The following is a 24,843-nucleotide window of genomic DNA, read 5'->3' on the forward strand; positions in this document are numbered from 1 at the left end:
CAAGTTTATTCTAAGAAAAGCAAAATAAATCTTTAGGGGTCCATGATTAAAAAAAATATTGGTTCTCAAAGATGGTGGAGTAAGTGTTATGGTAAGGGCATGTGTAGCTGTCAATGGCACATCGCAAAACTAATCAGCCATTTTAGTCTAGCTTCTATCACACATTCCCTGTAAAGAGTAGGAAATTTAATCCAGACCAGAACCCTGGAAGCTCTTCTACTGATCACACCCATGCTGGTATAAACCAAAAAGCAAACAAAGAGATTAAGAAAAGGAGACAAATGCTAATCCTACTTGCCTGCCAAAGACAGGAAACAAACCCCTATATGGAAAATAATTGTTACTGTCACCTTGCATTGTTTATTTTGAGCTCGAGGAAACCCAATAGAGCATCTAAAAACTAGAGTCCAATTCAAACCAATTCATTGCAGCACAGTTATAGTCCAATAAATCAATTACATGACCCACAATAGTCCAGTTTACAATAACTGTGCTCATATAAAAAATTAATTAAAAAAAGGAAACCAAAGGATTGCTGTGAATTATCTCTTTGATTCAATCCTCCATCCTGAGCATGCACAGAGCGACAGTGGAGGAGGAAAAACTTTAAATCCTTCAAATTGAAATACATCATAATTTGCTGTCATTAAAATTGCCACACTACAAACATCCCAGGTTTTTTATAATTACAAAAGTGTTTTGCTGTGTCTGGTCCTCTGGTGTTGAGGTGGCCCAGACCCCACAATGAGTTTCCTGCTAGCTTTCTAATCTTAATTACTGCCAGGCTTAAACATCATCTCACACTGTGACCATGCTGTTCCACCTCTTATGTGTTAATCTTTGGCTTGACTTGTTCTCAAAAGTCTAAAGTATTTCTCTAAATATAAGGTCATTGTACTGATCAATTTTCAGTATGTGATTCTGCTGCGTTCAGTCCACAATATGTTTAAGCGCAGCAGTGACCCAGAGAGAAGTGAAGAAAATTTTGTGTTGGCTTTGAGTGCTGCAAGATCATTATCTAGAAGATCCACCCAGAGCCTTGAAGGATGGGACAAATGAGTGATGGATAGATTGACCAAACAAGTACTCCACTTTCTGGTTTGAAGATCAGCATATCTGATATCACAGAGATGAAACAGTATTGCCAGATGTCAGAGCAGAGGAAGCTCGAGAGCAGTTATGGGTTTGGGAGAAGAATTGTGTTCCAACACTAATCCCTGACTAACATGAGAGAAATAACAGGTAAGCAGGTGCAGACATTACACAAAACATGTGACCTTTGGCTGTTTTCATGAAACATCTGTGCATACCAAGAGTGCACAACATACCATTCAGTTATTTCACCTGGACTAAAGTAGGAGTTTGGAAAAACATCACAAATAAAAATTTAATTAATGTGACTGTAGTTTAAAAGTCCGGAAAAAACAGGGAAACCAAAACTCAGTCAAATTCAAGATCAGTGAACACCTGAAGCTCATGGAAAGGTTAAGACCAATGTGCCCAGTGAAGCATGTGCATAAAGTTAGAGGTCTGTTTGATAACCAAAAGAAGGGGTGGGGGTAGAGCAAAGGGTTAAACTTCCTTTTTTGTGGCTAAAGATATTTCAAAAGACCTTGGAGAGAGAGAGAGAGAGAGAGAGAGAGAGAGAGAGTCCACGCAAAGACCAGCATACTGATGAAAACAAAATAAATGAAGTTGCAAAAAACATGTGGCAATAACTGAGGCAGCATCAAGAAACTGCATGGTAAAGGAATTACCGAGGCAAAACAATGGGTCAGTGCAAACCCAGATGTTAGAGTGACTGATATTTTAACTCTGACCCACATGTGGAACATTTATCTCAAATAAGAGCTAAATTTAGAGATAATTAGGCTTGGAGGAGATTCCACCTTATTCCAGAGGGAGCGAAAAAGACCTTTTAATTTCAGGAATGGATAAAGAAAAGACTCCTGCTGATATTAAAGTACGTGAACATCCAAGCCAAGTAGAAAAAGTAAGAACAGGTCTGGGGTTTCTCTATTTTAAAGTCAAGAAAACTGAAGTTTACTGAGCTAATATGACCTGATTTCCAAGAGCAAACCTAATGAGACCCAACTCTGAACCTCCATGGACCTAATGAGGATTAATGCCTGTTGATAATCATGATGAGCTTCTTTTTCAACCCAGACAACAGTTTAAAAGAAGACTATTTAAGGCCATAAAAGAGTCGTCTTACTTCATCAGAGACGACTGACCACCTCTCCAACACCTCTGCAATGACCTGGCAAGCATCCTATAAAAAGCCAAAGTATTAATAACCTGCTATTCTTGAATGTCAAAAAGATTAGCAAGTCCTTTAAAGCTCCTGTTGGCAGTGGGCTGGCGGATGGCGTTTGGTTTGTTTTCTGCTTCTCTCTGAGAAACCTGATAAAATATCCGTAAAACCCTTTTTGGCAGTCATTAATTATTCAGTGTATGGCGGCGGGGCAGCACTCTTCCGAAGGTTTTCTTCCAGGGCTTCTTGCACAATCAATGTTTATTCTTTCCTTTTTTTTCCCAAAGCATCTTCTGTCCATTTCCTCCATCCTTCAAGTCCCACTCTGACGAGAGAAAGCCTTCCCCCCTCAGTCCAGGTCAAAGTACAGATTCTGTCTAGCTCTTGAAGATGAATCACTGTCTCTTCCTAACTCCTCTTCCATCTTTCTCTTCAAAAGCTCAAGGGCATCTGCAGCAGCGCTTATTTTCCAAGCTGTCCCAAGATAATCTCTTTAATATGTTTAAGATAATCTCTTTAATACCACTGTATTCAGAGCTAAAAGGCAAAATATGATAAAACAGGTGAAACACAGTCCAAGTATTTTTTCTTTTATAATGTTGAAAGACCTGAAATATTCATCTTCTAACAGAGAAGGGTGATGGCTGTAGTGTTAGCCCTTACTTACGGGAAAGAGCTATAACTCTAGGTGAACTTTAGGTGAATACTCTGTGTGATACTCCCTGTTAGAGAAGCATTTTGGCCTTGTCCAAGTTATGTGCCAACAATATTGAATATCAACAGCAATGTACCAAACCTTGAGCTGCTCCTCATTTCTTTCTAATGTCCTTCAGAGGGGCCAAACTTTTATGGAATCTTTTAAAGTAGTTATAAAAGGCTTTCAAAGCTTTTCTTTGGACATTTTCTGAGTTTTCACATATTTTTAATAGATTTCTTGTGTCTTTCTTTTTTCTTTATCAAGCCACAGCACTGGCCTATTCAGAAAAAGGCACCAACCTAACAGGATGAACAAGCCTACGCATAACAGAAATCTTAGCAAAGAATTCATTTCCAGCACTTTGCTAATAGTAGCCTGTTGCAAAGAAACATTTATTGGAAAAATATCAAATATAGCAAAGTTTGACACAAATTAAAGAAAGAATCAACAATTTATTGACATATGGTGCGTAGCACTGCCCTACACATTCTGAAGAAACTGGACAAGCAGAGGACAAATGAAGAAGTAGCAGGTCTAAAAAAGTATTTACAGCGGATGAACAGTATCTGAAAGTGACTTTGTTAAATATTAGGAAAAAAATATGCAGGGTATAAGAGAAGCGTCTGGACCTTCAGTTCATCCACCTATTGTTCACTGAAGCCTCATCAGATATGGTCTCCATGGAAGGGTGGCTGTTAAGAAGCTATTTTTAAGGAAGGGAAACAGGGAGAAAAATCTGAGGTATGTTACATGACACAAGAACTGGACTGAAGATCAGTGGTAACAGGTCTAATGGAGGGATGGATCCTCCCCAGAGCCCACATCTCAGCATCACTGAAGCAGTGTGGGATCATCTAGAACAGAACAAAAGGCAGAAACATCCCAAGATAAACTTTGGAAAGTCCTTCAAGAAGTCTGGAGAACTAATCCTGGAGACTACTTTCAGAAATGACAGAAAGCTTGTCTAGAGGGTCAGACTGTGGTGAAGAATGAAACTGCTCAGACCAAATATTCACTTTAAAGCTTGTTAAAAAATTTTAAAAATCAATTACGTTTGCATGTTTCATTAAACTGCTGCACCTTATTCCCATTTTCTTGGCAATACACCAAGAAATGAGGGGGAATCAAGAATTTTGCATTGTACTGTATGATGCATTTCCTTCTGTCTCAGCTACAATTTGCAAAGTCCCTGCTCACTGTGTAGGGGTCAAAGAGTTAGAGAGGTGACTATCGAGCAAAATTTCCAGTATTCCCCTGGGTGTAATGTTGCTATCACTGCTTACTGAAGCTGGAGCCAATAATACCGGTGCCTGCTGCAGAGTTGTTCAACTCAAAAAGTAAATACAGACTGTACTTTTTACCCATCAAAAATATAAAGCTAGTTGTGACTATGAAGTGGTTTCTTTTGTCCACTGTGAAATGGACTACAGAGTTATCAACCTAAAAAGTGCCACACATAGTTGTAAATAAAAAGGATAAGTGCAAAGACAAAGAGCTTGAAGACTGGTCATCAGCTATGATAACACAAATGAAAGGGCTAAGAAGCAACCGGACTCTGAGACATTGCTCAAGGCAAGCCATGCGATCTGCTTCACCCAAACTCTTGTCCATGAGGAACAAGGTGTGCCCAAATTAAAGGTTTTAGCAGCAAAGAAAGATCTGATATTAACACAGAGGCTAAGATTCAACCCCGCCCCCTTAAGTGAGCTCGCTTTGTCATACTGTGCTCTGATGCAGTCAATCAGTGACCCAGAGCTTAGCTGGGGGGCTTTGAGATTCTTTTACGACTCCCCCACCACCCCCTTTTCACCTCGCCTCCCTCTCCTCAAAAGAAAGAATGGTAATTAACTGATGAAGAGCTCAGTAAGATTATCCAGTCCCCTTGCCGAGAGCTGCAGCTCTGCCAGTGGTGTGCAGTCATGTCCCACAGGACCACTGCCGAATGGGGAAGGATGGATCTCAATGGTCTATTCAGCTTGTCTCCTCTTTCATCTTCCATTCAGCCCAAAAACGTGAAGAGCAGCATGCAACTTTGTAAATCTGAGACAGGAATGTTCTTCTATATTAGCACAAATTAGGGAAAACTGCTCAACATTTCAAAGACAGAATGTCAAGACTCAAGTCAAAACACACTTAATGTCAACGTACGAACACAAAATGAGTTTGTTACTGACCACACCACAGTTCCGAGGGCACACAAGTCCACACAAACAACCACTCACTGTGAGCGGGAATGCGCGGAAGATTGAATTATACAGGAGAAAGCAAAAAATAGCTGAGTGTCCCAACCACCTAGAGTGAAAGCGGGACACAGAGGGGGTGAGGGAGTGAGGAAGGGTGAGAAAGACAAGAGAAAAGGGAAGAGAGGTGGGCTGGAATTTGATTCAAGCCACATGGAACTGCAAAAAATATTAAACATGTGCACACCGTCCTGTTCTCCTTCATGATATCCACCTCATTTAAATGTGTCACCATGCCATGGCCCCACACAGTCGGGGTCCCAGCCCTCCACCCAACCCCCGACAGACCACCCAACAGACTCACTGACCAGCTTGATTTGATCAGGCTTCCTGTATCCTACAAACTATGTCACCTCAAGCTGTTTCTCTCCATCTGTCACACCAATGGCTGCAGTAAGTTTGCAGGTTATTAGATTTGCATGCTCAGGTTATGCACAAACTTTTTAATCTTGTGCAAAGTGGTTATCAATGACACAGAAGTGTGATTAAAAGTTTTCTCACCCAGAACATGCAGGACAGGCAGACCCAGGTGCGAGCAGGTCCTGCCAGAGCTGTGGGCAGGCTGAGGGAGACGGACGGCATGGTGACGGACAGGAGGGATGCTGCTGCTGCTGCTACACACCAGTGAGCCTCCTCAAGTCTAATCCCAGAAGGAGAAGAGTTGCCAAACACTGCAAATCCATGACTTTCTTGGATGCAAAAGCCCAGGCTTCTTCTTTTCCCCCCTCACTCCTCACTGTCTGATTTGTGTTTTCCACCTCTGTCTCTCTTCTAAATTGGATCCTGACTGCCTCTCCTCTGTGCACACTCTGCCTCTCCTTCCCTCTCTCAGGGAAAGTTTCACAAAGCCTTTTTTTCTCTTTCTAAATGGGGGAGGAGGTGGGGGGTCAGGCTGCCCCTACCTCTCCACAAGAGCAAAGGGGGGAGGGGGTAGTCCACTTATTATCCATCTCTTTTGCGCCTCCTCTTTTTTTCTCATCCCATGTCTCCCTCCCTCCTTAGCCTTCTCTAAGTCGCACCACTTTTAATTTCATTCTTTCATTCATTACTCAATCCCACCCTCTCCTTGTTCGTCCCCCCTGCAGCATCCGTGGCCCCCTTCCTCCATGCTTCACCCTGCATATTTCTTTCTTAAGACCATTTTAATATTTCATAAACACAGTCTCCGCTTGTATTTGCCCTTGTGATGAAAATCTGCTGCCGTTTCAAAGGATTCTGTGTTTAATTCTCAGGAAGACCATCATAAATATGTTCAATTATAACATAATAATCAATTTCTTTCTAAAATAAAGCAGTGGCCTCAAAGAGCCCAGACCACCTCCAATGTCACCAGTACATAGAAAAAGAGCACACAGGGGGTCGGAAGTAAACGCTGCTTCATTAAGTTCTCACTGCTCATCAATGACCGTGTTAGTCCCATGCACCGCTCCCTATCCCTTTTGTGCAGGTTTTTTCTCACACACACATATGCCTGAGCGCACACAAACACACATGCACACACAAATTTGCAGCTATCCTTATATGGACATTAGCACTAACTCCAATTAACCAATTCATGCCTTACAACCTGAACCAGGACCCCAGAAATTATATGTTTTCTTATAAAGATAAGATTATGGTTCTTGTGAGCAGTACCAGTCCAAACAAGTTTGGTGTTTATTTCAGAAAAAGCTTCTAATCACATTTTTTCAGATCCGCTACTTCCAGAAGACATAAACACACGTAATGTAAACTATTAAATTCATGTGTATACACCCAAACATCCACCAAAAAGCACCTACCCCATCCTCCCATCCTATTTTACATCTTTCTCACACTGTTCAAATACACAAACCCATCTACACATAGAAACATGCAACATACACCCTAAATGGTGCGGAGGATTTATCCTCTGGTATTTCCTACGAGCTTCCTCGACAGAGACACAATTTACTAAAGGAGACATTGTTATTAGGAAAACATTCAAACCTAATCCCCATTATTTAACACAGAGCAGGAGTCTACAAACACACAGAGCAACTTATGTCTGTTTTTCTGGATTGCTGAATGTCTTCACCTTTTTATGGCTTTAACTGAAAACTGTGACCATTCCTGCCAGACAGGATATGATAAATGTCCATCACATGCCCTAAAACTACGCATTGTTTCAGAATGTTTAGGTCATGAGGAAACTTCATATTTGTGTGTGTTTTTTATAGTCTTCTTTTTCAGTCAATAATATCAGAAGATTCAAAGCTGTCGTATGCAATCTACCAGAAGATGACACTCTTCAAGGTAAATGGTAAAAGCCCCAGGTAGACATGGTGACGACAGCTTGCTGAAGATCAGTCTGAGCATCAGAATGATGAAGAAAGGAGATTTAAGTGACTTTGAACATGTCATCGTTCCTGGTCTGAGTATTTACTGGGATTTTCACACAAAACCATCTCTAGGGTTTACAGAGAATAGTCTGAAGAAGAGAAAATATCCAGTGAGCAGCAGTTGTCTGGACTAAACTGTCTTGTTGATATCAGAGGTCAGAGGAGAATGGGCCGGGTGCCTCCTGTCAGCTAAGAACAGGAAACCGAGGCTACAATTCACACACACTCACCAACACTGGACAATAGAAGATGGAGAAACGTTGCTGGTCTGATGAGTCTCTGTTTCATCTCCACGTTCAGATGGTGGACTGCTGGTGGTGTAATGGTGTGGGGGACATATTATCTTTCCCACTTTGGTCCCCTTAGTACCAACGTGTCCTGGTTTAACCACCACAGCCTACCTGAGTATCGTTGCTGACCATGTCCATCCCTTTATGACCACAGTGGAGCATCTTTTGATGCTACTTCCAGCAGGATAATGCACCATGTCAGAAAGCTCAGATCATCTCCACCTGCTTTCTAAAACATGACAGTGAGTTCACTGGACTCCAACAGTCACCAGATCTCAGTCCAGTAGAGCAACTTTGGGATGTGGTGGAACGGGAGATTCTCATCATGGATGGATCCGACAAAACTGCAGCAACTGTGTGATGCTGTCATGTCAATATGCAGCAAAACCTCTTGTTGAATTTAAGATACCAAGAATTAAGGCAGTTCTGAAGAAAAAAGGGGGTCCAACCCTGTACTAGCATTGGTACTGTACTAGAGTTAGACAAGTGGCCGATTTGTTATGTCTACTTGCCTAAACAGTGTGTGTGCGTGTGTGTGTGTGTGTGTGTTTGTGTGTGTGTGTGTGTGTGTGTGTGTGTGGGTGTGTGTGTGTGTGTGTGTGTGTGTGTGTGTGTGTGTGTGTGTTGGTCTGTTGTCCAATCTCTGGAAGCACAGTACATGTTCCTTTGTCCTCTTTGTCCACAGCAGCTGTCTTGGTGTCCTAGTGATAAAATATGGCCAAAACACAGGACAAAATGTAACAAAGCATCTTCCTTTCATACACAATTGGTTTATAATAGAGTTATAATATAGTTAGAGAATAATAGAGTTTAGAGAGCATCAAGTTAGCAAAACTCTGTGAAACTTCAACTTAAACACATGTAATGCTAACAGAAATGCTAACATAAGAAAAAATGCCAAATATTTATGAGCAAATTGAAAGCATAAAGTTTGTTATGAGATGACATCAGAGGGTTGCCCAGCTGAGTGTCGCATCACCCTCTGTGTTGCAGTCTTGCAGAAATCTTCCAATTCCTTGTTAGAACACAAAAAGTGCCCATTTGAGATTAATTATTTCTATTTTACAAACCTTTTAGTCATTTAAACCAAGCACTGCTTCAGAAATGTTAAATCCTCCTATCTTCCTATCAGACTCCTCAAAAATATGGTGAAAGATGGCGCGACATCGTCCACACACCACCCGGGCTGCTCCAGACCCACCCAAGGGTGGCAGACATAGGATCCAGCCAGAGCCCCCCACTGTCACTGGGCACAGGCCCCGGTAGGCCAAGATCGGCAGCTGCTGACCCCGGCAGTGGCCGTCCAAGGCTGCCAGAGCGAAGGGCCCAAGCTCCAAGCTGCTCAGCCTGGGGCTGAACTTCCCCCTTTGTGCCTGGATCCTGGACTTCCTGTCAAACAGAACTCACGTGGTGCAGATGGGCAGGTAAACCTCTAGCCCCCAAACCCTCAACACTGTATCTCCCCAGGGCTGCATCCTCTGCTCTTTTCCCCGAATACCCATTATTGTGTAGCCATGGACAGCTCCAACACCATAGTGCAGTTCACAGATGACACTGTGGTGGTTGGTTGCAATAACAACAATGATGAGCGTTCGTATACAGTAGGGTTGGGGGTTAAAAAAAAATAATAATAAATGAATAAAATTGATTTATCAATTTTAATTGATTCAAAGGAAAAAAAATACAATATCAATTCATAAAACTTGGATATCAATTTCTTATGTCATTTCCAGTAACATGACCCTACTCTCGCGTGACTTACCAAGGCTCGGCGAGACCTTGGCATACACACACACACACACAACTGGTTTCCTGAGTTGCCTCCATCCAAAATCAGCTTCTCATGCAGAGATAATCTCACACTCTTCATTCACCAGTATGGATTAATCTATAAAGTCTTTTGCAGTGTATTACAACTCACATTAGCAACAAACGCTAAGACCACGGGCACTCATATTAGCAGCTAATGCTAACAGGCACCACTGTGTTCCACAAAAGGAAGTGATGTCACCACGCATGTATGTACTTTGAAATTAATCTGACATGGTCATTTAAATTTACATTTCCTCTAGAACAGGTTTTTATTTCGTCCCTTAATCAAACAGTAAACAGTCTGATGGTATTTATCTGATTTACATGACGGCATGTCATGGCTGCTCTCTGTGTCCACGGCAGTGAGAAGACACACAGACATATGTGCGCACACACAGGTTTCTGTTAGAAGACAGAGTGCAAACAACAAAAAACACATCAACCAGCTGAAAAACAGACAAAAATATGAGTTTGCTAAATTTTTTCAGGCAGGTGGAGGTGGAACAGGTTTTTCCTCAACCAGTCTACATGTGCTTTGTGGACTTGGAGAAGGCATTCAACCGTGTCCCCCGGGGACTCCTGTGGGGGTACTCTGGGAGTATGGAGTGCCGGACGAGCTGTCCAGTCCCTGTATGACCGGTGTCAGAGCTTGGTCTGCATTACCGGCAGTAAATCAGAATTGTTTCCAGAGCGGGTTGGACTCTATGGATAGAATTTCTAGGTGCAGCCAAGGTGTTGAGGGGATCCGGTTTGGTGGCCTCAGGATTGGGTCTCTGCTCTTTGCGGATGTTTTGATTTTGTTGGCTTCATCGGGCCGTGATCTTCAGCTCTCACTGGAGCGATTTGCAGCCGAGTGTGAAGCGGCTGGGATGAGACTCAGCACCTCCAAATCCGAGACCATGGTCCTCAGCCGGAAAAGGGTGGAGTGCTCTCTTTGGGTCTGCAATAGGGTTCTGCCCCAAGTGGAGGAGTTCACGTATCTCGGGGTCTTGTTCACGAGTGAGGGAAGGATGGAGCAGGAGATCGACAGGAGGAACAGTGCCGCATCTGCAGTGATGCGGACGCTGCATCAGTCTGTCGTGGTGAAGAGGGAGCTGAGCCAAAAGGCAAAGTTCTCGATTTACTGGTCGAGCTACATTCCCACCCTCACCTATGGTCACGAGCTGTGGGTAGTGACCGAAAGAACAAGGTCGTGAATACAAGCGGGCGAAATGAGTTTTCTCTGCAGAGTGGCCGGGCTCTCCCTTAGAGATAGGGTGAGAAGCTCGATGATTCGGTAGGGGCTCAGAGTAGAGCCGCTGCTCCTCCACATCAAGAGGAGCAGGATGAGGTGGCTCGGGCATCTGGTTAGGATGCCTCCTGGACAAAACTAAGGAGATGATTACTGACTACAGGAGGACACAGCAGAGGAACTACACCTCCCTGAGGATTAATGGGACTTTGGTGGAGAGGCTGTGTACTTTCAAGTACCTGGGTGTGCACATCACCGAGGATCTACCCTGGACTGGAGAGTCAGGAGAAGGCGAGGCAGCACCTTTTTCACCTCAGACAACTGAGGAAGTTCAGAGTCTCTCTGAAAATCATGAGGATGTTCTACACTGGAGTGGTGGAGAGTGTTCTGACTGGTAAGATCACCCAGTAGTACAGAACAGTACTGGTCATGACCGAAGGGCCCTGCAGAGGGTACTAAGGTCAGAAGGACATACCATGGGTACAACACTCCCCATCCTACAGGACATTTTCCTGAGGAGAAAAACAGCCAGAGTGAACAGCATCATGAGAGACCCTCATCATCCTAACAACAGTCTGTTCGAGTGGTTAAGTTCTGGCCGGCACCTGAGGCTCATTAAGGCGAACACAGAGAGACTCACCCCTGTTTTACACCGGGTGCGTGTGCGCCACGTTACAGCTGCGCCGCGGCCTCCACTGCTATTTGCGGCTGTTTTAGTCAATGGTTTGGTTTCCACTGGGTGCACCGCAGCACGTATCAGAAGCGTCCCAGAAATGCATTGTCGCGGCGCTCCACTAAATAAATACACGACAGCAGTGTTAAGGCTTCCGGTATTTTTCAAAATAAAAGCCCCCGTGCAGATTTGTGCTGCTGAACCGTGAATACATTACGTGTTTAACCGGTCAGGGGTCTCTGTTTTTTGGGATTTTTTTTTGGTCATCATAGACGACAAAAACATTTATCCTGGAAGTGGAGGATAACAAGATTATCCCCTCCTCCTGTGACTTCGTAATCTCGAGGATCCTACTAGGTGGAATGCACTCACGGGTGCTCCACACCTGACATACTCCTGGTATAGACTGCCGCACCACGGAGGTTGGAACAAAACCGTGGTGCAGCCATAACGTGGCGCACACGCACCCGGTGTAAAGGAGGGGTCAGGAGGAGCTTCTGCCCTCAGGCTGTCAGAACTGTGACTCTACCCTGTAGTGACACTGGCCAGTGTCCTACCTTCTGCTGAATTTACTTTTACTCATGGCACTATAACAAGGTTTATAATTTGCATTACTATTTACATTGTAAATATTGTGTGTGTGAATATATATATAGCATTGTACTGTGGCTTATTATAGTTATTGTCTTTTTAGTTTATTACCTTGTTGTTTTTGTTTTTTACTTGTGGTAAGTGGGTGTGCCCAGCTTCAGATGCATGTACGACTGCATTTCACTGCCATCTTGCAGGTGCATGTGACAAATAAACAACTTGAAATTATATGCATCAATGTGTAGCTGCAGCACCTCCAAATGGCCACTGAATGAACTGCATCCACATTATTACAGCTTTTTATTTCACTTAAGAGGGATAGCAAAGATGAAATGTGTGTCTGAATGTGTAAGTGTGGAGGGGCAAGAGAGGGAAAATTACATATTTTCAAGGATAATCAGATGTCCTGAAGGACTTATTTAAGTAACTTTTTATCATTAACTACTCTGGCTTAATAAACCAGAGATGAGAGAGGACATTGAGACCCTTTAGGTTAATATGTGCCAGGTCGATGTGTAATCAATACAGAGGTATAAAACCTGTGCAGCCTGTTAAGACAAAGCAGAAACAGATTTTTTTTTTTTTTTTTTTTTTAAAAAAGGTCTTTTAGGAAAGAGACAAGCTCATGGACAGATAGAGGTGGTGGATGAACTGATGGATAAGGAAAGCGTTAGCTTGTAAACAACTAATGGGTGTGTTCGGTCAGCTTGGCTGATGTCCTAAAACCTTCCAAATGAAGGGGGAGTTCACTCCACTCACTTGTTGACAAAAAGAGGAAAAACAAACTCCATCAGGCCCCCTATGCACACATACACAAAAACACAGGCGCACACACCCTTTCCCAGCCCTGCAACTCCCATCTGTTGAAAACAATACAGACCCCTCGCCCTCCCTTTTTTTTTTAGAGCACTCACATGTGCGTGCACGTTTTTCCTCTGTTCTTTCTGCTGTGTGACACTGAGAGGAAGAACCAGGACGCCCGATGCCAGAACACGCTGCACCATGGAGGCAACAATTACACCGCTGTGGTACGTGGTGTGAAGCACTTCAGGGTGGTCGGGCCAGCTGTCGTTAGGAAAGATCAGTCAACAAGCCAGAAGGGCTCCAGTCACATGTGTAGCTGCATAAAAAATATCATAGAGCAGGAACATCTGAATTCTCTCTGGAGCAACAGAGCAGCCCAGAAAGCCTCAAACAGCATTAGCCAACTTGACCATGTACTGGTGAGGGAATTTTTCCTGATGCCTTCTGGTAGACGTTATTATACACCCACTCGCAGAACAAATAGAAATGCAAACTCCTTTATTCCTTCAGCTACCAGGCTACTGAATGCTGACAGAAACTTGGAATTAAGCAGATTTTCATTATAATTTCATTTTAATTGTCTTATAGCACTTCAGGTGTGACAAGTGGGTTATGTAGTTATTGGCACTATTTGGAAAACTGCGTCACTGGTATGATGATGTTGCTGTTTGATTGATTTCGGAACGTATTTTTTGCAGCATTGTCTATTTATTTCTTTTCTTTTCTTGTAATTAACGGGCCTGACAGCATACCAGGATGATCTGAATATGCAGTGATCTACACAGAAGCCTTTTGATAGGATGCCAAGTGAATTAATCAGTAATGAGATGTGGGTCTAGATGAGCGCTCTGGATAAATAATAATATTTTTTAAATTGTAATATGTTTACAGTATCAGTTTTAAATATATTGTACAGCAGCAGAAGGAAATGAAGCAGCTGTTCTGAATATTCAATAGTGACATGCAACATGTGACAAAAAAACCTGCTTATATTTTAAAATATTACTTTTAATTCAGTGCAGAGGTTGTATATGGGCTGAATATTATCAAAGCATCCATCATCGTTGTTAATTGTTGCATAAACACAGCAGCATAACTGCTGTTGAAGGTGTGCTGTGTGCTCCTAGCAGGCTTCATTCGATGCAATATGTTGGTTCCTTAGGCTATTTTTACCTCCGTCTGTTGTCAACATAATTTGAAAAGTTATTTTTTAGATTTTTCAGATTTTAATAAAAGCTCAGGCAATGTCACAAATTAAAGGAACAAGAGATTCCATTTTAAAGGTGAGCCGGATCACCATCTGGATCCAGAATATTTAAAAATTTTCAAAGATTTTTTTACTATTGGGAGATAAGAATAATTTTGCCATTTAAGCTTCTAACTCAACAGAAAATGCCCAGAATCATTGGCAAAAAGAAAAAGACGACATCATGGTAGATGTTAAATACATTAACAGCTAATGCAGACTGCCGCCATTATGCACGTAATTTGGTCTATCATGGCGCCGAGCCATCCGTTGTTTGCTGTAGAAAACGCAGCAATACCACCGGAAATCGCGGGGGCAGTACTGAGCAGAATAGCTGGCATGCAACCAGCAAAAGAAACAATTCAGAGAAGAACAAGAAGAAAAAAAAACAGAAGAAGAATGAATACGAGGACAGCTGCAGAAATTGTGCAATCTTATGAAGAAAGACTATATGCAAGTGTTTAGCGCATGTTGGTCAGTAGGGAACAACTTCATTCCGATGCATTACAGCCGCCAACCGGTGTCTGAATCTGACGTAGGATCGCAGGAGTGAACTCTGAACTTAGCACTGCCCACTAGTGGAGGAACTGACTTAACAACCATGACAACATAAAAGATGCGTGGAAGTATGAGGACGGCGACGTATATGAAGACGTTTAAAATGGATGTCCCTGTTTACGTACATAAGGGAGCATAAATGGGCCTTAAGGGTGTGTTTCCAGGGTATTCTAAATAAGATGTGGCATCTATCCTGATGACGGAAAAAGATAGTGATATTATCTTGAAGTTTACATAAGAATATTAGCATTGCATTGGTAACTGGGTGGGTTGTTGGGTCTTTAGGGGTTTTTCTCAGGTGACTGACTCTACAGCTTGGTGGAGGTCTGTGCTCTCTCAGTCTATTATTAAATGGCTTTTATAAACAGTTACTATAAATCAGAACAATGCGGATTTGTTTAAACTGAATCACAACAAAGTGGCTCGAATTAAGATGACTTTGCAGTGAGTTGGTGTTAAAGTTAAATTGAATTCTAAACAGTGGGTGTCACTACAAAAAACAAACAGCGGTAGAAATCATAAGCAGTTTCAAATTATTTCCTTCACTCTGAAATCTCTTTTTTGTTATGCTTGCGACCAAAAATATGTCTGTTTTGTAAATTGTTGTGACAAAAGGTTCTGTAGTTTCTAGAGTTTTTTTTTTTTAACCTTTTTTGTTGCAGCTTTTCATAAAAGATGTTGTAAAATTATAAATTTTTGAGTCAGGCAGTCACAACAAAAAATGTGAAATCCTGGATGAACTGGATATTATCCAGGCCACATTTCTTTCTCACACTTCTACATGTTCAAAATCAGAAATGCGGAAGTGAGGCTGATGATGTACATTTATATCAGGAAACATGGAGGAATGCTGTAATTCCTTGAAGTTGCAGTGCAGACTGCAGAATTCCAGAGAATTCCAATTCCATTAAAAATTCCTGAAGGGACTGTCTTTTTAATATTTTTGTAACATTTGCAATGATTGGACCTTCTTGATAATTGATGGTTTATACAGACAGCAGAGTCGTCACAAGCTCTTCCTGTTTTAACACACAACACCTACACAAGGTGCAACCGATAGAAATCAGGAGGTAAAGGGCTGGTCAAAAAGAAGCCAAAGAACCTGCTGGTCCATACACTTGGAGTCAGCTTTAACCCACTTGCCAGATTGAGAATGGTAAAATTGATATTTTAATGGATATTATTATAATTTTATCTGGATGAAATGTGAAGTGGTCAAGACATAAATGAAAACCTCCCATTATTAACAGACAGCATCAGAAATGGTCAGAGATGTCAAAGACATTCCTGGACTGATCATGCAGAATAAATCATGGATCCATAACTGAAGAAAGACCTACAACGTATCTGAGGCCAGGCTGCTAAATACTCCTCATGCTTAGGGGTGTAATATGTGAGACTTTCCTGACACATTAAGCAGCAGCTACATCTACAGGATTAATGGAGATGTTCACTGGCACAAACCTGTTGTCAGGAAAAGCACAAAGTCAAGTCAACCTGGCAATATCCTGTTGTTTGTGTCTCTACGCTGGTGCGTACATCCTAAAGTGCTTATCTCTGCAGCAGACGTACCTCCTGTGCCCATAAAAGACAGCCACTGGCTGAGCAGCATACAAATATTAAATTTCCACTGTCATTTGGCAACTGCAGATGGAAATGTTGGGACATTTGGGGCAGGGTTCATGCAAGAGATCTTAATCACATTTCATATATCCTCTGTTTGAGGCTGTTGGGTCGCTGCATTTTCATTAATCACACAGAGTTTAACGGATTAATTAAATTGGTGAAAAATACATTTTCTGCCTCATTCATTATGAGCCGGTTCTGTCCGTCATTCATACTGTGTTTTATTAAAAATGTAATGTATTAGTCTGCTGACCAAACGTCCAGTAGCAGACAACGACCTGCACACACTTTCCCAGTCTAAATGAATGGGCCGGTGTGTCCCGACATTTGGTTGTAGTTTCAAGCTTGTGATTACAGGGACAGTGTGTGTTGTGCTTGCTCAGACTGTTTCATGGCATCAGAGTCACCTCCACATACAACTGAGGGTCAGAGCAAAGCTGACGTAGCGTCCCGCCTGAGATGAAGCCACTGAATTTTGATGATAACAGCTCTGTGAGTCAGCAGTGTGGAGCTAAATGCTTATATTTCTGCTCTAAAATACAGCAAGTATGATGTTATGGGTCAAACTTATAATAGCAATATTCAATTTAAACGATTACAAAAAATAGTCAATTAAAAATCTAATATTCAACACTCTGTTTAACGTAAATAAATGAAAATAAAAACGTTCAATTTAATCAATCACATCCGGTCTGTATAACCTATTTTCAGTATTACCAGCCGGTAAATGAGAAGCATGCTGGTTTCTTCGATGGCAACAGGAAATGATGGAAACAGAAAAGTTGCCTGACTCAGAACAAGGTGGAGCAGAGAACTGAAAACATTTCATCAGATATTAAGAGACAGTTGGGGACCAGAGGAATGAAGTCTGCAATAAGAGCACAAACGCATCCGACACCACACAGTTACTGATTGTTTGAGAGAAATGGACAATAAAATTAATGTGACTGAAGAGCGACTTGACCTCCAGAGCCAGAAGGACCAAATAAGCATTCCATCTAATGCATTTAATGTTAATGATGAAATAAAATAAGGCAGAATGGTTGGCCCTCACAACTTCACCACATCGAATCTGGCCCTCTTTGCCAAAAGTTTAGACACTCCTTCTGTAAGACAAAGGCCCGTTTTTCACAGTAAAACAACGTCCATGTCGCTGCATTTCGGCAGAAAGCAGCAGACAGACTCTAGTTAAAGTACGTGACTGAGAATTTAAATAAAGATAAAGAGAAGAGTAATCTGCGTTAATTAAATTTCGTATGGCCGCTACTGCTAACAGCAGGCCAGTGTTGTTGTTTTTCTTTCTCTCTGTCGTCTGTTGCAGGTTCATGTTAATGCTAATTTTATAATGTCATTTTATTTTAGAAAGCCGTCATCATTTTACGTGTGGACAATGGAATTTGACCATTTAAAACCGGATGCTGTTGCCAGCAGCAGAAAATAACAAGCAGCCTTTAAAATACTGTAACTCTTCAACCGTACTGGACTCTGAAAGCTGAGAAGCGCAGCGTTGCACTAATATACGGCACATTACGGTAGCGGCACCGCCACCACCACTGCTACATCCGGGTTTAAAGGGTTTTCTGCATTTTTGAAAATAAATAAAAATGTGAGAGAGCATTATTGAATGCATAAAGCATTGATAAGTGCTTGTGTTGACCCAGTCTAAAACAGAATTAAGATACTTTCGGAACATTGTAATTTGAAGTTAAATATAGGAGGTAGAGATTCTCTTTAAAAAGAATTACAATACATGGAACAAAAATGTTCTCTAGTCAACTTATTGAAATACATCAGAATTTTTAAATTTTTCAGTTTTATTTATTTATTTATTGTAGTTTTACCTGACTATTTTTTTAAATTTTATTTTTAGTATTTATTTGGCTTGCTGTTTATATGTTATTAAGCAATATTCAGCTTGTTATATTTTATCCTGTAATCATTTTACTAAGTAATGTCATTACTAGTGAAATCATCTATTTATCGTTGCCACTGTTTAAGGTCAGAAAATAGCGCAGAAGCTGCAAATGGACTTGAATGCAACAGTTTATTGCTAAATATGTATCTGTTACTGACTTTTCTACAGTTACTCTGTTGCATTTCGGTCAGAAAATTTTCAAAGGAAAGGGAAAAGCTTATCTGATTATTCAATTAATCAATCAATTACAGTGGCAGATTAACCCATTATTAAATTAATTGATAGCTGCTGCCCTATATCATGTCTATGTCAATGTGTTTAGCATGATAACATAGAAAGATTTGCTAGTTAGAATCAAACTAATGAGACTGTTATTGGATTTGGAGCTATTTGGTCAGAGAAGTGATGGATAAACTCAATTTTCAAGTTGAAAACTAAATCTCAACCATAGACTGTATATAAAAGATGGACAGAGCCTCCATGACGTCACTTTTCTGTTTTCTGAAGAGCAAAAGTGAAGCTCGTTGGGAGGTTCCTACCATCGCCATCTTGGCAACGTCACGCCTGCCGTCGCGCCCAGAAAATACAAAAATGGGCAAAGTGGCAGAGCTGAGAGGGGGGCTGTGAGCGTGGGGGTGGATGATTGATGCCTATCAAACTCCAAGTTGCCTGTAGCTAAGAGTTAACTGAGCCAACTCGGAGCTAATCGGCTAATGAAGTGTGCTACACTCTCCCTTCTTGGATATTGGATACATGTCAATCAAAAGGACACGCCCCTAATTATGCAGAATATCAAGATTAAATAACATCTAAACAGATGAGTTAGAAAAAAATCACCCCCCTCACAGTTGTCATGAAGGTAAACTTGACCTATTAAACCTAAAATGTTTTTTTGTACCAGGCTTTAAACATGTTTATTTCTGCTGTGAAGTTTTTTCTTTTTAACATGGGCGTCTGTGGGGATTTGCTCTGTTTTGGAGCCCCTAGCGGATGAGGGGTGAAGTGCAATTTTTTACACTTTCGCATATGCTTCACATTTTACCGGCAGAGGTTGCCGCTTGGTACTAACAGACATGTTTGTACTTGTGGGCCAAAAGCAGGCAAAGAAACGTGTGCTAAAGTCAAAAGCATCTCTACTGCCACTTTCTGGGCTTAAACAGAACTGCCTCTGGGTAAGGTGCCAGGACTTTCAGCCTTTGAGCGGTAGATAGCTTCCCAAAACATCGCCATCTCACAGGTGCAGTATTCCAGTAAGCTGAGAAGGAGAAACCAGCGAAGATCAGCAGTTTAAAAAGGAAAAAAAAAGGAAATACAACAAGGTACAGGGTCATCTGAGGAAACTAAACCAAGGTTCGGCTCAAAATCAGTCCAAAGACAGATCAACTGTGTCCACTATAACGACGAGGTGATGAAGCACTAAGCTGCAGAGTTGGTGAAGCTGAATATCCAGCGCTCAACTGTGCAGCTATGTGAGGCCCTGGAAAAAGAATCAAGGAGTCATTTACCCTTTAAATGTAAAGCTTCCAGCGACACAAAGTTCAAGTTACTGTGATTTCTCAACCATTCATGCTACCGACAAACCTCCAGCAGATTCTGTAAATGGAGAAGCAGAGCTTTCCATTGATATACGGGATTTACAGAATATTGCAGGAAGTCAGCTAGGTGTCATAAATTTCTGTTAATTCTTTTAGAAAATCTAAAAAAAAAAAAAAAAAAAAAACCCTGGTTAATTTTTTATATCTAATACTGATTTTTCTTAGTTGTAGGTTGGTTAATTGAGATAAAGATACCATTTTCATAATTTCTTCAGCTAGAAGAAAATAGCTTCTGCAGAAGACAATAAAAAAAATAGCCAAGTAGACAATAAAACAAAGAAGGAAAATAAACCATGAATAAATTTACATGCTCTGTAAAGTAGAACATTTGACTTTTTGAGCAACTGATATTAGAACTATGTATTCTTGGAAAAGTTCTGTTTTAAGCTTTATTTCTGACTATTAAAACAGCTGGATGGACCTTGAGTTAATGCAGCTGCATTTCTCAATAGCAGAGTTTGTTTTTCTATGTTGCACCAGAAAAATCTGAGTTCAACAAACAGGTACATGAACAATGAAAAACAAAAAGTCAAATCTTTTCTAGTGAAGCTGAAAACATCTCAGATGCCAACTTTACCTTGTTCTTACTTTTCCTTGCTCTCCAAAATGGAAAGATGCAGCAAAAGAAATATTTTGCCCAGCTCAACACCGTGGTCAGACACCAGCCAAGTCCACCCATTCTCTCCTGAAAGCCACCTCACGTCCTCTACTGTCTGCTCCTCAGTTCGTGCCACCCCTCCTCTGTAGCCTGTCCTTCAATGCCCGTCTCCAAAGGTATGAAATCTCCTTTGGCAGTTAGTATTGAACAGAATTTTGAGATGGCCTGTTATCCAAGTCATGGGAAGGTACATTTTCCAAGAGTTTCACAAACTGGAGATTCCCCCTTTAGTATAATTCAGCTCATCCCTACATGTGTTCTTCCCTCCCTTGTATATCCCTACAGCATCCCTGCATCCTCTCCTCTTATTTCCCTGGATGCTGCAAGACCTTCCACTCAAAGCATGAGGAAGAATAGGATTAGGAGAGGGGAAGACAGAAGTGGGCGGTGGTGGGATGGGTCAGGCAGAGCCGTCTAGTATAGAATGAGGCACTTAAAGTGATGGAAAAGGGAGGGGGGGTCTGCAATTCAATGTGGAGAAGAGGGGGCGGCATGATGTTGTGGAGCAAAGAAAGAACAATGAATCTCTGATGTGTTGAGTGCAGTAAAAGTATTCGCAGCATTGGAAATGAAGCTATAAACATGATGCCAATACTTTCCAGCTGATGATTGATGACTTCAAAAGCTCCGAAGAAAATGTGCAAATACACACAAGTTAGGCAAAGATGTGAACAAATACTAAAAAGGAGTATGTGCGTGTGTCTTGAGAAGGGAAGTGTGCTCAGAGGAGTGTTGTGATGTATTTGTAGCTGTCAAGGGGGCCTTAATAAAGACTGGTTGGCCCAGACCAATTACAAATGGTCTATAGCCTCTGAGCTTCTATACTATGTAATTTGTTTCTGTTTAGACTGAGGACCGCATCAGTTACAGAAATCAAACCATGAGTTCAAGCGAACTCAGAGAGCTGATCCAGAACATTTGGTTCTATGTTCTGACTAATGCTGCATTAGCTGAATATGTTACAGAACAATGCTGAGTATCTGTGTGCAGCTCCATCTTTATTTCCTTTTAGAGAAATAAAAGAAAGCCTGAGGCTTCTCAGTGAAAACACTGTAAGATGGGCCTTTTTTGGGTGTTTTCATAGCTGTTTCCTGAGTTTTGTTGGGGTCAGTCTTTTCTAAAGACTTCTCCAAATCTGAAACAAAGCAACCTAAATCAGAAATCCAAGCCAAATTGAGAGTTAAGCACATGTGTAGAAATTTAAAACTAGATGTACTTAGAGAGCAGACCTTCGCCCAGCCATTGTCTTTTTTTTTTCTTTTTTTTTTTTTTCTGCCAATGTTTGAGGGCATTATTTTTAAGTCAGAAGCTCTAAAGGCAGAATTATCCCCATCTCTCCATAGTAAAAAATTATATAAAAAAAAAAAAATCCTAGATCCAGATGGTGGATCCGGATCACTGCCAAAATCAAATTACTTGATTCTTTATTCTATTTCTGAGATTTTCTGAATACATCATAAAAATCCATCCATCCATAACATTTTGAGTTATGTTGCTACCGGACAGACAGACCAACGCTGCAGAACACATGACCTCCGGCTTGGAGATGGTAATAAGTGAGCTACATGAACAGGGTCTGTCCAGCAGTTGATTTAGCATTTGACTCTGTGCGTTTCCCAAACAACTCATTTTAAGATCAGCATTGAAAGTAAAGTAAAAAGCTCCATAAAGTAAAATAAAAAATTAACCTAAAAATCACTGCTGGGGAACAAAGCCTGTAGCTGACACTGTGTACTCTACCACTAGTATGAATTGATTTAGCTAAATTTTAGTATACATTATGCAAATGTTTGCAAAATCTGCAAAAAGTACCTGGAAGGTGTATTGACTGGAGAAAATTTCTAGTATGCATCGATCTGGTTTATATCACATACTGTATCCTGTAGATCAATGCATCACAGCGGCCTTAAAACTAAGAATTGTTATTGATTTATAAATTATTCTTATTGTATTACAACTAAAAAACACAACACATCTAATATAGTCTAATTTTGTTAATTTAATGTTCATATTCAGGCAGGTGTCACAGCTTCGTCAGGTAAGTAAATATACCAGCTGTTTCATGAAGATGCTGATTTTTAACTTTTTTAGCTTTAAAGATCAACACAGCTCTCCCAACTCAGAGTGGAAATATTCAACCTCCCCTGATGATGATAAACACCTAAAGAGAATAACCTTATGGAAGATATTCTGGTTCTTATTTGCAGAACCTTTGAGGGTGAAGCTAGTCAGGAAGCTGAAAGCCTGACCTCAGCATTAAACCAGACCCTGTGTGTCACTGTGAAAGAAGATTACACAATACTGGTAAAGAGACTGTTCCAAAGAAGGTGCAGGGACAATGTTATGTACACTTCCTGCCTCTCAGCACTGCAAACAATGGGCTTGTTTCAAGTCTCAGTCTGGCAACGTCAGGTCTGTTGTCCATTCTAGGAAATTAGACAAGACGTAAGGGAGCGAAGGGTCATTGTTCCTGTGAGAATAAGAGGGGAAGTGGCCAGTCATGGTTTAAATGGGGGTCGGCAGGGATGTTTTGGCCACAGCTGGTGGCATCTACTCATCAGCTTAATTTGATCTTATTAGCGAAATGCATTTGATTTCCAACTTTATCATTATCCAAAAGAAAGAAATCAATAATTAGTTATATTTCTGCCTTTGTTGTAGTTCATCTCTACACAGAAATTAGGTCTATTTTTCCTAGAGCATCACATCTGACTTTTCTGCAGAGCAATAAATTAATGCGAATGATCAGGTTACGCCTGGGAGTGACAGCTTCTTAATCAAACTAATGAAACTGTGTGCTGTGCAATTTCCTTATTCCATATTTTACATGCATGTCAGCTGTCAGAGGCTGAGTGCCAGTGTTTGGCAGAGGTTGGATTCAACATCACGCACATTTCTACAGCAGCAGACAGCTATTCACATGATATAGGTTAACAATTTAAAAGTGTTTGCAGAATCTGTTCGTTATCATGGCAGCAAATCAGGGAGAAATAACATTAAAATGTAAATAACTAATAGTCACTTTTGTCATTTGCATTGGACAGCGGACACCCATTTGTTTAAATATTACATTTCATGTTTCTGACCCCAACAAAGTGGTTGTGATTAATGCTGCAATTACCTCCAGTCTCTCCTACTATTGATCCAGGACATTTTTGGATTGAGGGCTTGGCAAATGTAGGCACATGGCAGAAAGCCATGGGGACTTAAATAAAAGCCTATTTCGTCATTTGACATAACAATGACGCTCTGCTCTATCTTAAGTCCACAGATGGAACAAATATAGGCAAATTCACCACCAAAGCATATTTACAGTTGGATTGGTGATGAAATGTCGAGCCCAGTGAGATTTTGCTTTCTGCTACGCTATCCTCGCCGTATCTACAATTTCTTACCATGTGATAGTTTAAAAAAAATATGATGTAGTTTTCTGCTTCTAGGTATCTATTAGGGGACAGAAGACAAGTATCAGATTGTGTTCAATTTTAACCTAAGTTTATACCATAAATTGAAGCAAAAGGTCTCAGAAACTGTATGTGACAAATATGTCACGTCGGGCTCTTATGGGTTAAACAAGGCAGCATAACGTCCCCAGACAGAAGTAGATCTGTTATTGTAAAACTGTCATCAGCGCAGTCATTAGCTACGTTTACATGGACAAATATTTTATCTATCCAACTGAAATCAATCTGATCGGAGATTCCTGCTGACATGTTTACATGGGCGCCAGATAAAGAGATCTGATCAGTTGTATTTACGATACACAGATTTATTATGGTCGTAATGCTTTTCACATGTGCAGTGCCTACTACAGGGACCCCCACCCTTATATTACCAGAGTGAGAGGACCAGGTGTATATTTATTTATATATATATATATATATATATATATGTATATATTTATATGTATTTATATATATATCTTACTATAACTATGTAACTTACTATACTCAAAACATTACAGACATGAAGAAGATGTAATAGGAGACACATTTACTGTTAAACCAAGAGCAAGATATCTGCCCTCTTCCATCCCAGTTACCTGTTTCTCCATATCTCTCTTTCTTTTCTCCCTTCGATGCGTAAAACCTGATCTCTAATCTGAAGTTCTGCTTCTTCTTCTTTATATTTCACTGCCACCAAGTGGTCTGGAGTGTGGATCAGACTGTTTCCAAGAGCCCAAGTTGCAAACATTAGTTTGTCTACTACATTTTCCCAATCCCATGCATCCCACGTGTCATGTTGCCGTACGCCCCCCAGGGGGGCCAACCCCCCAGTTTAAGAGCCACTGCT

At 41.0% G+C, this 24,843-nt stretch overlaps 1 protein-coding gene across 4 annotated transcripts in view; it reads right to left on the minus strand.

Moving 5' to 3' along the window:
- tns1b (tensin 1b) overlaps positions 1 to 24,843 on the minus strand; it is a 213,691-nt gene that overhangs the window by 162,239 nt on the left and 26,609 nt on the right. Inside the window, exon 1 of one of the 4 annotated variants that reach the window (XM_042001199.1) lies at positions 5,693 to 5,950. The exons of the other annotated variants lie outside the window; for them this stretch is intronic. Within the exon in view, the coding sequence (XP_041857133.1) occupies positions 5,693 to 5,773 (81 nt within the window). The 5' untranslated portion in view covers positions 5,774 to 5,950. Of the gene's footprint in view, positions 1 to 5,692; positions 5,951 to 24,843 lie in introns of those variants that run through there. 4 annotated transcript variants of the gene reach the window in all.

Source organism: Melanotaenia boesemani, chromosome 12 (genome assembly GCF_017639745.1).
Source record: "Melanotaenia boesemani isolate fMelBoe1 chromosome 12, fMelBoe1.pri, whole genome shotgun sequence".
In the NCBI taxonomy this organism is placed as follows: domain Eukaryota; kingdom Metazoa; phylum Chordata; class Actinopteri; order Atheriniformes; family Melanotaeniidae; genus Melanotaenia; species Melanotaenia boesemani.